Source organism: Symphalangus syndactylus, chromosome 10 (genome assembly GCF_028878055.3).
Source record: "Symphalangus syndactylus isolate Jambi chromosome 10, NHGRI_mSymSyn1-v2.1_pri, whole genome shotgun sequence".
NCBI lineage: Eukaryota > Metazoa > Chordata > Mammalia > Primates > Hylobatidae > Symphalangus > Symphalangus syndactylus.
This window is the reverse complement of record NC_072432.2, coordinates 28031948-28047646: the sequence shown is the minus strand read 5'-3', so window position 1 is coordinate 28047646 and position 15699 is coordinate 28031948. Positions and strand designations below refer to the sequence as shown.

Genomic DNA, 15699 nt, shown 5'->3' with positions numbered 1-15699 from the left:
TTGTGCTTAAGGTGACAGTTTCCAAGAACCTATTCCGTGAGGACTGGTGAGCTGGGTCAGAGTAAATAGCACAGGATGACGACTGCAAGGACGATATGGAGGCAGCAGGGTTTTAGGCATACTTGGAATGGCAGCTTCCTGAGATAGGCCAAGTATTCTCAAGATAATAAGGGCTACATTTAGGTGTATCTGGAGGAAGACGGTGAACAGATTTCCATGGACGGTGAGTGCACTGGAAAACAGGCAGGGATGGCAAGTACCATAGTGATGGATTGGAAGAAGGTGCACTTTGGGGCATGATTCTACTGGTTAAGCCAAGGGCTCTCGATGAGGTCCCAGGTTCCTGCCCCGGGCACGCAGTGGGTTGGCAGTGACAGCCCAGCCTATTAGGTGGGAGTTTCCCTCTTGAATGACTCCAGGAGGCCCATATCGAGGGTCTGAAAGGCCAGACGGTTAATGGCACAAAGGTATTAAGTTCATTTCAGGGACTGACCCGGCAATGTGCCCGGGTCCTTCCCCTTGGTGCTGGGAAGCCCTGGTCTCCCTGCAGCATTTCACACCTGGCTGGGTCTCTTGACTCGCGGCGTGGGTAAGCGCGTGAGCCTCCCTCTTTCGCCTGATCGACGCCTGGGGGCTCCCCTCCCCAACCTCCTCACTCTGCCCACTCTGTCCTCTCCCTCCTCGGGGAGCGGCAGGGGACGCCTGGCCGGGGTCCCCAGGCTCCCTGCTCGCAACCCACGGCCTCCTCCGCGGGCAGGGAGCGAACGCCCGGAGGTCGCCCGCGCACAGGGGACGGCCCGGCTACAGGGGAGCCGGGGCGGGAAGGCGCAGCCTAACGGTCCGGCTGCCGCGCCTCGGGCCCCGCACCCAGTGCCCCGCCCGCGGCGCCGCAGCCGCCTCCCGCCTGCCCGCCCGCCCCCTGCGTCATGACGCCGGCGCCCAACGCGGAAGCCGCTCGCCGCGCGCCGGGTCCAGCCGCGGGCTGAGCGCGGAGCCGCGGCGGGCGCGGGATACGGGCCGGGGAGCGAACAGAGCGCAGTCTGCCGGGCCGAGCGGGCGGAGCGAGCCGAGCGGGGCCGAGCGCGCCGGCTGCGGCGGCGGGCGGAGCGCAGCGCGGCGCGCCAGGGCCGCCGCCGGGGGGATGCGGCTGCCTCCCCGGGCCAGGGTGTAGAGAGGGCGGGTCCCCGGCCTCGGGAGCGCGGCGGTGGAGGGGACATAGGAGGCGGCCATGGCGACCCCCGGCAACCTAGGGTCCTCCGTCCTGGCGAGCAAGACCAAGACCAAGAAGAAGCACTTCGTAGCGCAGAAAGTGAAGCTGTTTCGGGCCAGCGACCCGCTGCTCAGCGTCCTGATGTGGGGGGTAAACCACTCGGTAAGGGCTCGGCTGCGGCGCGCGGTCCCCTTCCTCCTCCTCCTCTTCCTCCTCGTTCCCCTCCTCCTCCGGCTGCAGCTGCTGCGGGGCGGGGAGCCGGAGCCAGCCCTGGCCCTCCGGCTGCTCGCCCGCCTCGAAGCCCCCAGCCTCGTGGCGCGTGCCCCCAGCCCTCCGGGCCGCCCAGGCTCCACCACTTGCGTCCCCTTTAGATCTGTGGCCAGGTGCGGGTTGGGGGTCCCGTGTGCATGTGAGTCTCACGGTGGGTGCCAGTGCCGCCCCCCGTCCGCCCGCCCGCCCGCGGGTCGGTCCCCGCAGCCTGGGAGGTAGGAAGTTTGTGCGGGGCACGGCGCCTCGGCTGTCAGCCCCAGCGGGAGCTGCTGGGGGCCGGGTCCCGGCGACCGCTGCCCGGTGTGGGGGCCGCGCGGCGCCCGCGTCTTCCGCTTGCGGGCAGGTGTACCTGTCCCGGGCTGGGCGCGTGGAAGCCTCCCACTGGGGCACTGGGGCGAGGATACCGGAGCGCGAGCAGATTTGGGGCAGCAGCTTTGGTGCTTAGGTCCTTTCTTTTTCCTTTAAAGGCAGTATTACTGGGCACAAGTCGGCTTTTTGGCAAAGCAGCAGCCGATGTAAATATGGCTCTGGCGTCGGGCGGCATCCCTGCGCTTCTCCCGCATCGCCCTGCCGCTGTGCGGGCTGGAGAGCCCTTGGCGGGGAGTCTTCCTCCCTTCGTCGCCTCCCCCACTTTGGGGAGTCAGGCAGAAGTCACCGACTGCGGAAGGGCGGCCGGGGCGGGGACAGCAGGCGGGGGTCCCGGCGGGCGCGGGCGGAGGGGGTCCCCAGTTGGCCGCACCCGCTGTGGGGGGTGTGGGAAAGGCTGGAGAAGAACGCGTGGAAAGGTTAGCGTCACGCACAGTCGGGGGTTGGAGGATGCGCCGCTGCGGGCTATGCGGACTGCGGTTCGAGGGTCTGAAATAGCCTCCTGCTGATCTGACAGTGAGAAACTCCTGCAGTTTTAATCCACTTAGATAGGATCAGGAAACATGATCGGAGCTGTTGGCTCAGCCAGGAAAGTTTAAACGAGCTGTGAATTTTGACCATGACCTTAGCCACTGCAGTCACTTAGTATCTGGGGAAAAGTGTAAGTCCGCTTTCCCTGCTTTTGATTTCGATGGATGTCTGTATGTCCTTTTCAGCGTAATGGAAATGACAGAAAACCATGCTGGCTTTTTGGGAAAAAACAAAACAAAACAAAAAACACACACACTCTCAATGTAGTGAAGTTGTTTAAAATGCCTAAAAGCGTCGTTTTTGTATTTTTCTTCCCCAAGCTGAGCAGGGGGAAGGGCGAAACAGTATCAGGATCGATCGTGTTTGCATGGAGTGAGTGTTTTTGAAGAAGTTGAGAAATGATTATTTTTATCCAGCTTAATGACTGATTCACTGAAGTTCATTTTAACTTCCTGACAACTTCTTTAGCTATTTGGGAGTGTAAGTTGTTACAAGAGCATGCATTACTGCACCAAAAACTCCTCTCAAGTTTTATTACGGAAAATGAAATGCAATTTTTCCTAAGTAATAAGTTTACAATGTAGAGTTATGTATAATTTTGTTAAGCTCTTTTATTATTTATGTTATTAGTTTTTGGGTCCCTTATTAGTAGAATAGAAACTTATAATTTAAAAAAAGGATGAATACTGTAGTGCTTACTCATATTTATGGTGCTTTTATCTCCTTTGGAGTTCTGGTGTTTTGGTCAGGAGAGTGTTTCTGTCTCGGGGCTTAATTTAGTAAGGTAGTGTCAACAATATGCTGCCGAGAAAGTGCTTTCTGGGAACTCGTCTGAATTCCAGTTTGCCTTAAAAAATCTTGTAATTGTGTATGTTTTACTGTAACCACTTATGTTGCTACCTTATATTTATGAATTGCTACATTTGTTTTAGAGTTTCTTGCTAATTGGAAATATTTTGAAACTACTTAAGTGTTTCATAGTGTATGACTTGTGAATAGTACATTTGGTGTTATTTTCTTTTGCTCTCAAGAGAAGTTAGCAATTCTGAGTATCCATAACCAGAGGAGTGAAGTTTCCATTTCATATAAATGTAAGCATGTTACTCATTCAACAGATATATATTGGGCACATACAGTGTCAGCTACTATGGGAAGAATTGCTAAAACACCTCTAATATTTTTGTCCAGCTGTCTTTATTTTGAGGGCTCTGAGTTGACATAAGAAAGGTCTGTTTCACAGCCTTCTTTTTCAAAATGTGTATTTTCTTTACTATATTATTTTTGAAAAAAGAATGGAGGTGTAATATAAACATGAAATCTAAACACTTAGATGCCATGTATTTCTGGTTTGATTTCATTTTAGGTGACAATGTCTGATATTAGATAAATGTTTTATATGACTTTCTGTGCACCAAAGTTTATAGTATGATGTGAGAATAAATATGTCAGCAGTCTTAAGAACAAACAAGCATGGTGTTGTATATGAGCATCTTCCACATACTGTGGTAAAACGCTCACTGGATCTGTGCTTTAAGTTTTTCTTAAATTCTAACTGTTGACCTTGGGCATGTTAAGGTCAGGTTTTGGCATCAGTGTTTGCACCTGTGAACTGAAGTTGTTTGGCTGATTTTCAAGTCTAACTCAAGATTATGTTTTTTTTCAGTCTACTAGGTGCACAGTGTTATACTAGGATTTGTAGAATACTATATATAAAAGTTGTCTTACTATTATAACCTTCCAAATGCAGCAACATTCAGGGAATTTTCAAGACCTTGACTAGAGGGGAAGGAAATCTATGGTGATTTTAAGAGACTGTGAACTAACAGTTTGTTATATTGAATGTAGCTGAACTGCATTACAGTCTATTAAGCCAAAGTCGATTTGATTGAAACATAACAACTTGCAATTACGGTGAAAATGTTCAAGTCCATTGAGGTGGTAATGGACATCTTGATTTGGGCAATGGTCATAGTCGGGAGTAAGCCTGCCATTGTGTGGTTAATTTGATATGTTACTGCTTTCTAACTTAAAATACCCATCAGTGAATGGATCAGTGCCAATTTTTAAGTATTTTAAGCAGAGATTATAACTGAATACATAAAGGAAAAGACTTAAGGCAATTTTGTCTTGTTACATTTAGAATTAAACTAAAAATGATCAAACAGTAAGCGTCTTAAGATGATATTTTAATAGTGTGGGGAGGATGTTGAATGATATGAGCCAAGACTTGTTTTAAATAGATACTGAAAAAGATTTTTATCCTCAGTGAAATGTGAGCCTTTTAGAAATTAGTATTTTAAAACCTATTTAAATATCCAAAGGAAAACATTATCTGTATAGAAAAACCTTAAAGCACATAAAACTTGTTTAAAACATGTAGCATTTAGAAGTAGCCAAGTATTGATGTTAGAGGCTTTTGGTTTAAAGCTGTAGAAGTTCAAATGAGCTTTGGCAAAAATGTCAGGTATTGAGGGGTTTGGGGGGCCTATCACAGTAGAAGGAAAGACTGGTAACGGAACCATGTGAAGAGCTGGGTGCTTGAGTGTGTGGGTGTGTGAGTGCGTGGGACTTTTCTGTACCCTTTGGCTCAGTTCTCCTTCATAGCTGGCTGGCTCCACAGAGCAGGGAATGAACGGTTCCTGTATTTCACATTTTGTCATTTCTGCTCCCCCAAAAGGGTTTCCTGTCTCTAATTCAGTTATAAAAATACCGTGGAAGGATTCCACTTGGGATTGGTCTGGCCTTGGTCATTTGTGGCCGTCCCTTGGACTAAGCAGTTATAAAAACATGGCAGCGCTTGCCTGTTGGCGTTGGGGAAAGAACAGTCCCCAGACAGGGGAAAGGGCCTGCCAGGCAGTGTCACGCAGCTCTCTGTCCTAGTAATAGAGCTGGATGGTTCTGGACGTCCGTGGGTCTTTACCATGGGGATCTGAGAGGGCCAGCCTGATGAGCACCGTGTGCTGTGTTGTGTGTGGATTGGAGAATTCATGGCGTCCTTGGTGGAGCATCAGTAGCTTTGATTATACTCTCCACAGGCTCTGGTTTTTGGAATAGATAAAGACCATATTGGATGCATCATAATTATTATTTTTTTAGTTTCATGGGTTTTTATTTGGGCACTGAAAGAAGATAAGAAAACTAAGTTTTAAAGTGATGTGAGTGACTGTGAAATGACTTTGACTGAATAGGACATAATAAGGCAATTACATTAAAATTAAAATTAGACATTAGATGAAATTATTGAGTGGAATCCAGCTACCATTCATTCAAGAACTAGTCTCCTCAAACTATTTTTTTGTTCTTTTTAATCTTCAGAGGAAAGAAACACACCAAGCAGACATACAGAAAGTTTATTAGGGAAGTCGTTTTATACTCCTTAAAACTTGGGATTATAACCGGAGAACAGAATACATTTTCCTCTCCATTTGTCAGATACTTTAGAGTGAACTTTAAGTATTTATACTTAGAGTGAACTCTAAGTATTTATACTTAGTGCTTAGTGTTACTTAGTACTTACAGTTACTAAACTTCAGTACTCAGAATGATGCCCCATGTCAGGTCAGTGATTTCTATTTCCAGGGTATCCTTATCTGCTGTGCCTTTAGAAAGGTTGCCGGTAAGAATTATAATAAACCACCAAAATCTGCCTTAAGTTGATTAGAAAATACAGTCAACCAGAGTAATTAATTCTGCCAGCATAGCCTTCGAAATACAAATTTTAGAATTGAAGGGAATTGGTGCAATTTGGCTAAAAAGGTTTGTGGTTGCACAGATGAGGTTCAAATGCTTACTTTGGAACTGATGGGCTCTTTGAGCAGGTGATTTAGTCACTTGAGCCTCAATTTTCACATTCTTAAATTGGAGATGATGATATGACTTCACAGGGTTGAGGGTTAAATGAAATACTGTATTTAAGGCCTAGCACTGTAATTAGCACATGGTGATATATTAAAAGAACCAGATCCCTCTTTCTCAAAATTTAAGGTGCTTATTAATGACTTGGGGACTTTTTTAAAAAAAAAAGTCTGCTAAATTAGGCTCTGCTGCTGGGCAGGTGGCTCATGCCTGTAATCCTAGCCATGCATTGGGAGGCTGAGGCAGGAGGATCACTTGAGGCCAAGATTTCGAGACCAGCCTGGGCAGCATAGCAAGACCCTGTCTCTACAAAAAATGTAAAAACATAGATGGGTATGGCGGCACACACCTGTAGCCCGAACTACTCAGGAGGCTGAGGTGGGAGGATCATCTGAGTCCGGGAGGTCCAGGCTGCAGGGAGCCATGGTTGTACAGTGCGCTCTAGCTTGGGTGACAGATGGAGGCTCCCACTAAATGTGAAACAATAAAAATTAAAATGCAGTGTCTAATTCAGCAGATCTGGTGGGGGTGCTGCCTGAGACTGTGCATTTATCATACTCTCGGGTGGTACTGGTGCTGCAGGTCCACAGGCTACATAGCAGTAGAAGGAAGAACTTTACCACTAAGGGTTCCTCCCCCAGCCCCAACTGTATGTGATGAGCCCTTAGAAGAATGGTGGCCCCATGATAGATTAGAAAATTTGGGAGAAGAAATTGTAGGTTGGAAAGGGACACAAACAATTTAGATTCAAGAATGTGGAATTGCAGGTGATGGTGGTGGGTGCATCCTGCAGTTACAGTACCATGTGGGATGCTGGAGAGGTGTGATTGGAGCTTGGGAGCCACTAGGGCTGGGACAGACCATTGAGACCTGCCCGTACAGAATCGGTAAGTCAGATCTTCACCAGAGGAGCAGGGACACTGGGGACAGTTGGCTTTGAAGGAAGGACAGAGGAAGAAGAAACAGGAGGAGAAAACAGAGGTCAGCAGAATTAGATGTAAGTCAGATCTTCACCAGAGGAGCAGGGACACTGGGGACAGTTGGCTTTGAAGGAAGGACAGAGGAAGAAGAAACAGGAGGAGAAAACAGAGGTCAGCAGAATTAGATGTTCCCAAGTGCTTGAAAGTCATGGCTGTGCTTGTGTTAAAGTGGTTGATTGGGGGTGGGTGTGAAAGCTTAAAGACTTAAGGAGTGAATGAGTGGAAGTAGAGGCAGTTCCTCTTTTTTGGAAGGTAAGTAGAAGGAAGGTGAAAGATGCCATTTTGTTAGGAATACCTGGGGAGTTTCCTTGAATCCATCTCTTCGTTTCCATTCTCACTTCTGTCACTCCTAACCAGATTTCCTAGACTGATATTAAAACCCCCTAGCTTATTTCCCTGTGTCTGCCTTTATCCTCATTTCTTTTCTTTTTTGTACCAGGGACTCCTCTGGCAGTCCAGTGAAGGCCACAGACTCCTCAGAATGAGGCTTTTAAAGGAATAAATGAAAATACAGGGGATATGTCCTAGCAAGTTCAAGGATCCCTTTAATTCTATCCATGGACCACTTGGGAGTTCATGGAACCCCCATCAAGAACCCTTGCAAGAATAAGGTGGGGATAGTGTGGGGTGAGAAAGTGGGGAGAGCATGCAGCAGCCAGGAAGAATTCTCAGGGGGGACCACGCATAGGCTGAATTGATTACCCGCCTGGGTCATAGTGCCTAGTACTTGGGATTCACAGCTGTACCCTTAACCACTGAGTTGTGCTGCCTGGGCCAAGCTCAGGAGTCATTCATTTCTTTGAGTTCTTTTATTTTCTTAGTTTTAAGAGCTGTTCTTGGATGGACAGAGTATTAGCTGTTAACATGGGAGAAAACTACTTGAAAAACGGTTTTTTCCTTTATAGAAAGAAAATCATTGTTAATGTTCAGAGCATGTAGGGAGAGAACCAATACATAATTTATTTAAGAAAAATGTAGAGAGTTTTAAAAGAGTAACTTACCTAAAGCTAAGCCTCGCAATTCTAAATCTTTATAGTTTTTCAGCTACCTGGGCACAGTGACGCAGTGATTAAGAGATCCGGAGTCCGTGTTCAGTTGGCTATGTGACCTTGAACAAGTTATTTTGCCTCTCAGTTCCTTGTTTATAAAAGGAGGTAATAATAGTACCTACTGTGGAAGTTTGTTATATGGATTAAATCAATTCATACCTGTAAGATGCCTAAATAGTTGCTGGCACATGGCAAGTTCTTAATATGCTAGCTGTCATTATTACTATTCTTTAACATAGAGACAGAGTCTTGCTATATTGGCCAGGCTGGTCTCAAACTTGTGACCTCAAGCAATCCTCTCACCTCGGCCTCCCAAAGTGCTGGAAATAGAGGCTTCAGCCACCATGCCTATCCTATTTTTTTTTTTTTTAGTATCTTAAATGCTAAGAGGTAGCAGATTATCAGATTGTATGCTAAATCAATGGTTACTTTATCCTGTTTTGTAGTAAAACATCACCGTTGTACTTGGCATCCTTGTGTATTTTTGAGTTATGAATTATCATTTTAGAATTACCCTTGTGCCCTTGCTTTACTTTCTGTATCTATTTTGTTATGTTCTTTCTTGTATTTTTCACACTTCCGCTGGCGATTAGGTTCTTTGAAGTGTCAGAAATCTAATTCACATCCATTAGTTGCAAGTTATGTCAGCTATTGACTTGATATTTCACCTTGTCTTTAAATATGGAGACACTGCAAGATGCTTCAGATGCAAAATGAATATATTGTGGACCTTGCCCTCAAATTGTGCATAACTACAGGGGACACAGATGTAAAATAAATATATGTGTAAATAACTACAGTGTCCAGAATGCTAGGGGTGGAGGGTATTAAATAGACTGTGCAGAACATTGAGCAAAGGCATGACGTTGGTGAAGGGCTTAGACAGGCAATTTGGGAGAAGAGCATTTCAGGCAGAGGGGTCAGCTGGTGCAAAGGGCCTGAGGCTGGTGCTTGTTTGGCCTGTTATGGCAACTGCAGGAAAGCTGGCGTGGCTGGAGCACAGCAAGAGGGGGATATAGTGGTAGGAGACGGGGCCAAGGTGCTAACCAGGACTGGATCATGATTACTTCTGCCTGGGGGACTTGGAGAATCCTTGAGAGGAGGTAACAATGAGGAGGACCTTGAGGATTAAATAGAATCTCCCAGCTGCAGAAGATGGGTGACATGGTTCAGCTGTGTCCCCACTCAAATCTAATCTTGAACTGTACCCATAATCCCCAGGTGTTGTGGGTGGATCAGCTGGAGATAATTGAATCTTGGGGGCAGTTTTTCCCCATCCTAGTCTCGTGATAGTGAGTTAGTTCTCATGAGACCTGATGGTTTTAAATAAGGAGCTTCTCCTTTTGCTGGGTACTCATTCTTCTGCTGGCTGCTGCCATATGAAGAAGGACGTGTTTGCTTCCCCTTCTGCCATGATTGTAAATTTCTTGAGGTCTCCCCAGCCCCTCGGAACTGAGTCAGTTAAACCTCTTTCCTTTATAAATTACCCGGTCTTGGGTATTTCTTCATATCAGCGTGAGAACAGATTAATACAATGGGGAAAGGCATGTGCAGCCGAGGGTCCGACAGCTGGCAAAACCAAGCAGAGCGGAGAATGTGAGTAGTTGGCTTTGGCTGTGGCCACAATGGCAGGAACATGTTAGAAATGCAGAGCTTGGGCCTCTGCAGACCTGCTGGAGCAGAATGTACATTTTAACAAGGCATGCTGATGGTCAGCATATTTAAGTTTGAGAAACACCCATCAGGATAAATCTTTGGTTTCAAGCCCTGGGGTTCCTTAGATGTGCCTCGGGGGCTGGTGGGAGGGGGCCGAGCTGGTGGGGGAATTTAGTCCTACCTCAGTTTCCTCCAGAACAGCCTTGTTTGTGTCCTCATTGTCATTGCTCTCGTTTTTTTTTTTTTTTTTTTTTTTAAGTGGGGTACTGAATATAATATGTAAAGGGGGTAAAAAAGATCCTGCAGCCAAGAAAATTGAAAACCACAGAGGAACATAAAGGGAATGTCAGGAGATGGTTGAAAGAGTAGTTTGAGGCCACCTTTGAAGGGCCAAGTGGTTGATGTTTGCCAGAGAAAAGCCAGCAGTTCTGACCAGGGTTACTTTAAAATTTGCCACAAATCTCAAATAACACTCGACCCGGAAGTGTTACTGCCTCCTTTAATATGTTCTCTACTCTCTGAAGTCATTTCTTCCTTTTCCCCTCTCCTTGAACTTCACCTAGTGTCCTGTCCCCCACTCCCCCCACCTCGTCCTCCCCTCAGCATATAACCTCATTTAGATAGCATTGAACAAATGGAAGCCGTCAGCTTCTGCTCTTCCCACCATCCCATCTGAATTTTGGACAGCTGGGTCTGTCAGTCTACAGACATGCTGGAGGGGCTGCCCTGCCTGGTTTGGTAGCTGCTAGCCACATATGGCAATTTAAATTTCAGCTAATAAAACTTAAAATTCAGTTTCTCCTATCAAGTGCTCACTTAGCCACATGTGGTTAGTGGTTACTGGATTGAACAGTGCAGATATAGACGATTCCCACCATTGCAGTATCTTTCACTGACATGGCTCACCACTCCGGGGCCTCCCATCTTGAAAGCAAAATAAACTACAATAACAGCAGAAGCTCTCCTTCACCCTTAGTCTCTCATTTTAGTGTCTTCTCATGTTTTCTGTTCCTTTTTTTTTTTTTTTTTTTTAAGATGAGGTCTTGCTTTTTGGCCTGGGCTGGAGTGCATGGTGCGATCACGGCTCACTGCTGCCTCAAACTCCTGGTCTCAAGCAGTCCTGCTTCAGACTCCCTAAGTGCTGGGATTACACATGTGAGCCACCACACCTGCCCTGTTCCTTTTCATAGCAGGAGTGAAAGGCCTTGTCTAAAGCTGAGGTCTCCTGTTTCTGTAGAGACACCCTACCGCGCAACCCTCAACTTTCTTGCCATGATCTCCTTAACTTACTCCAATCTAGCTTTCACCTCCAGCACACCTAGGAAACTGCTCAAGTCAGCATCACTGGCAGTGCTCACGTTTTCAAGTGCAGGGGGCTCCTTTTTTTTTTTGTCTCTTGTTTTCCTTCTGCTTCACTAGCCACTCCTTAGGCGCAGGCTCCTCCTCTTTTGCTCAGTCTGGAAATGTTGGAATGCCCCAGGCCTCTGTCCAGGATCATCTTCTACAATTACATTTACTTAACCTACATGATTTCATTTAGTCTCATGGCTTTTTATACCATTTTACAGTGATGATTGAGAAATTTTTAACTTCAGCTCTAACTTTCCTCTTGGGCTCTATATGCAGTTTCTTAACCAGGTATCTTCACATGAATACCTAATAGACATCTCAGCTGTCCCAAGCAGGCCTCTTGATTTCCTCCCTGCACTCTGCCCCATCCCCCGTCATGACTTAACACTGGCCTCTTGCCGTCTCAGAAAATGGACCACCATAGACCCAGGTGCTCAAGCTTAAACATAGGGCCCAACCTTGATTATGCTTTTTCTCGCCACTCCTTCTCCACATCCAATTTTTGAGTCCTGAATCCACCTGCTTCTTTCTATTTGAATCTTCTTTCTCAGGAACACTGTGGTAGCCTCCTGTTTGGTCTCCCGGCGTTCAGTTTTGCCCTGTTTCAGTCCGCCTTCTCTGCAGCAGTTGCAGAGGAATCTTGCTGAACTGTAGATGATTTCATGTCATGTCCTCAGTTAAACCTTCCAAAGGCTTACATTGCATTTAGAATAAAATCCAGACCTTTTCTGACCTGCAGGATCTTACTGGCCTGGGCCCCACTTTCCTCCTTGCCCTCATCCCATAACACCCTCTTCATGAGTCCTATGTTCCAGCCACCCTGCGCTTTTTCTGTTCCTAAAGGCAAGCTCAGAGTAGCTACAGTTCTTCAGTCTTTATTTTTCTCTTTGTCGGGCCTCTTTTATTTATTTTATTATTTTTTTGAGACAAGGTCTCGCTCTGTTACCTGGGCTGGAGTGCAGTGGCATGGTCATACCTCACTGCAGCCTTGAACTCCTGGGCTCAAGCGATCCTCCTGCCTCAGCCTCCTATGTAGCTGGGACTACAGGTGTGCACCACCATGCCTGGATAATTTTTTTAATTTTTGTAAGAGATGGGTCTTGCTGTGTTGCCCAGGCTGGTCTTCAACTCCTGGCCTCAAGTAATCCTCCTGCCTCAGCCTCCCCAGGTGCTGGGATTACAGGCATGAACCACCATGCCCAGCCTGCTCAGATCTTTGGATAGTTGGCTCCTATTAGTTATTTTAGTCTCTTAGCTAAGGGGTTGCCTTCTCAGATGGCCTCTCTGACCTCCTAAGCTAAGGGAGCCCCTCCACTATCATACTGTTATTTTCTCTGTGACAACACTGTTTGAAACTGAGTTGTGTACGTTTTTATTGCGTATCTCCCTCAACTAGAACAATAAGTTTCATAGCAACTGAGACTTTTTCCTATTTACTAGGTGTATCCACGTATCTAGAACAGTGTGTTTAGATAGTAGGGGCTTAATACATATTGTTGAATGAATGAGTGGGGCTGGGATTCTAAACCGTAGGCCTTTAGTTCTCAGGTGGCATACCATGAGGCCTCTGATATTCAATTTTCATAAACATGTAAAGTTCACTTTTGTTATAATCAAGCATAGAGCATTTTAGAGCATTTTGCTGAGCGGGTTGTGCAATGCATTAGAGAGTGGGGAAAAACTTGCTGCAAATTGGTGATAAGAGGTATGGGGTAACTGCAAGCCATTGCCAAAGAAAGAGGTTATGTTTACAGCAGCATGCAAGAACTGTGTCTTGTGAACACGACAGAAAAGTTTCAGAAAGTAAACAGCTTCTTTCAAACGTGTCAGATGTTGAAGGGCCGCCAAGTGAACTGCGTGAAGACTATGAATGCATTTCTAAGTAATCTGAGATATTATGTAGAAGAGTGTGCTGCAGTGTTGTTACTGACTTGTTCTTTTAATGGCTTCAGACATGCCTCTAAAAATTGTAGTATTCAGAAGTGTACCATAAGTTAAATTTAAGATTGCATAAACATTGTAAGAATAGTGATAATGTCAATATCTCGTCCTTTGTGGGTCTTTTTCTATTGTGTATTGTTTCTGCTGGTTCTTCTTCATGGTGCCTTGTTGACATTTATGTTTGGTTCATTTTGGCTCTCAGCTGCTCACTTCCCTTGGATAGCTATTCAGGGAGCATTCTTCAAGTCTTGGTATAAAGATGTATCCTTTCAGAGAGAATTGTTTGTTTTTGCCACATGGCTAGGGGTACTGGAGACCAAGCCCATTTGAAACTAAATTCACGGCTTGGAATTTTTTGGATCTCATGGTGATATAAAATTGTTCTGCAGTCCCTGGGGTGGCATGGTTTTATTTTTGGTAGACCCATTGTAGCCTTATGGAGAAAAGGTTTCCTATTAGACTTCACACCTTGGGTGGGCCCTAGGCTTTGTCTTCTGTTCCCATTAACCCATGAGACCATCAAAGCCCTTAGAGCTAAAGTGGCTTCCATGACTAACTTACTCTTCCTGCTTCCAGTTTTCACTAAGGTCTTGGCAGGCCGACTTCTCTCCTCCCTCTTCCAAATCTTTGATGCCTTCAAGAAGATGTTTAAGAACATATTTTATTCAGGACGCTTACTTATCTTCAGTGCAGAGCTGACCTGAATAACCCTATCAGCAGAAATGCAAATCAACCTCAAAGTTTCAAAAGAGGGAATCCAACAGTAAGTAAGACAGTGGGAAGCCAAAGCATGGTGGCACTTCTGCAGCCTTCCAGGGATGGATCCGTGAGGGGAGTCAGTGGGACAGGAGGCAGGACTGCAAGAAGGAAGGATGCCATTGCTGTCTTCCAGAGGTGATGGGAACCTGAGCTTGGGCAGGGGTAACAGACATTGTTGGATAACCAGGTATAGATGTGGTAGAAGCTGTGTTGTCTAAGTGGCCCATAGCCTAAAAGATTTGAAGATACTGCTCCAAACAAGCAGACAAAGGATGTGCTTAGAGAGATTTCAGGTAGAATCATCTGGATTTGGTGACTGTTAGGTAACAGGAAGGAATCGACAGTGACTCACCTAGGTCAGTGTCTTACCATTCACACTCTCCATTACATTATTGTTATTTGGGGGCTGTTAGCTTCTGGCGGGATACCCCTGCCCCCCTTGCCACAACTGGGATTGTACACACAGATACTGTGAGACAGCAGAGGATTAATAAACTGCCCTGGGAGAGTTAGTGGTAGGCTCTTGAAATTCTTCAAGAATTGAATTAGCGTGGTGGATGGAGAAGCTGGAGAAAACACATTACAGGCAGAGTAATGCATACAAAAGCATAAAGGGTATGTGGCATTTCCAGGGAACTGCCAAACCCTTCTTCAGGTGCTTCCATACTTCTCTCCTTCTGATTTTGTGGTTTTATTCATTTCCATTCTTAGAGACATGTTCTTATTTAAATTACTTTTGTTTGTGTTTTTCTAGGCTTGGTCATTTACGCTTAGAAACATGTTTGCAAGTTGCTAGACACCCTAACATTCAGAGCTTAGTTTATTTGTAGTTGTAATAAATAAGCCTTGGTTTTGTTTTTTCAACCTGGACTTTGAGGAAGGTGTTAGGTATTAGTCAACCCAAGAATGACCTCTGTAGCATTCCACATGACCTGCACAAAGGCTCCAGGTGGTAGGGGCAGGTGGGGGCTGACGTCAGTATTGCCACCTGCGGGCTGCGTTAGCGGGAGACAGGCATCCTTTTTGTGAGTTGTCCGCTCAGAGGAAGCTCATTTTCTGGTGTGCACAGAGGTGCCTGTGTGCTAGCAGCTGCCCCGCTTTGCCTTGCTTTTCTCGGGTCATGCATCGAAAATTTCTCATGTCACGTTCCCGAGCACTGGTGTCTTTGGAGGAGCTTTCAGGTGGTGTTCAGTCTGGACAGAAGGAAAGAAAGTGGGGTTTATAAAGTCCCCTTATAGATTTGAATCTGCTTTAGAAAATGCACCGTTGTGCAGTCTTTGCTGCTGCTACATACATGCTTCTACAATGCAGATTCACTTGTATGAGAGCTGTGTATCGGGAATGTGGTGTAGGATGTATGAATTGGTCCATATGCAGTTTTCCTTGAGTACACCACTGCCTCCAAGTATCAGCAGCTAGGTGCAAAGTACACTAATACAGCTCAAGGCAGCAAGCCAAATTGGAAAACAGGACTGCATACCTTGCTCATGTATCCGTTTTCTTCCCCCTGACTTCAGCAGCCTTCTGCTCGATCTCAGAAGTACTCATTTCAGGGTTCTCTCCAATCTTTGGACATTTTCTCCTAGTCTGTGTAACTTAGAAGCTTGGTTACTCCTTATATTCCTTCCATCAAGTGATCCTCACCTTTGTATTTCTAAAGTCCATTATATATCAATTAGAAATTACACTAAAATACTGTTTATTTTTCTATTTTTGGGATTTTTCTATTTAA

At 45.9% G+C, this 15699-nt stretch overlaps 1 protein-coding gene across 3 annotated transcripts in view; it reads left to right on the top strand.

The window, feature by feature from the left end:
• Window positions 1-1228: 1228 nt before the first annotated feature.
• The window catches only part of PIP4K2A (phosphatidylinositol-5-phosphate 4-kinase type 2 alpha), a 179754-nt gene continuing 165283 nt past the window's right edge, over window positions 1229-15699 (top strand). For all 3 annotated transcript variants that reach the window (XM_063611074.1, XM_055296747.2, XM_055296744.2), the window contains exon 1: window positions 1229-1372. In XM_063611074.1, the coding sequence (XP_063467144.1) occupies window positions 1229-1372 (144 nt within the window). The remainder of the gene's footprint in view (window positions 1373-15699) is intronic.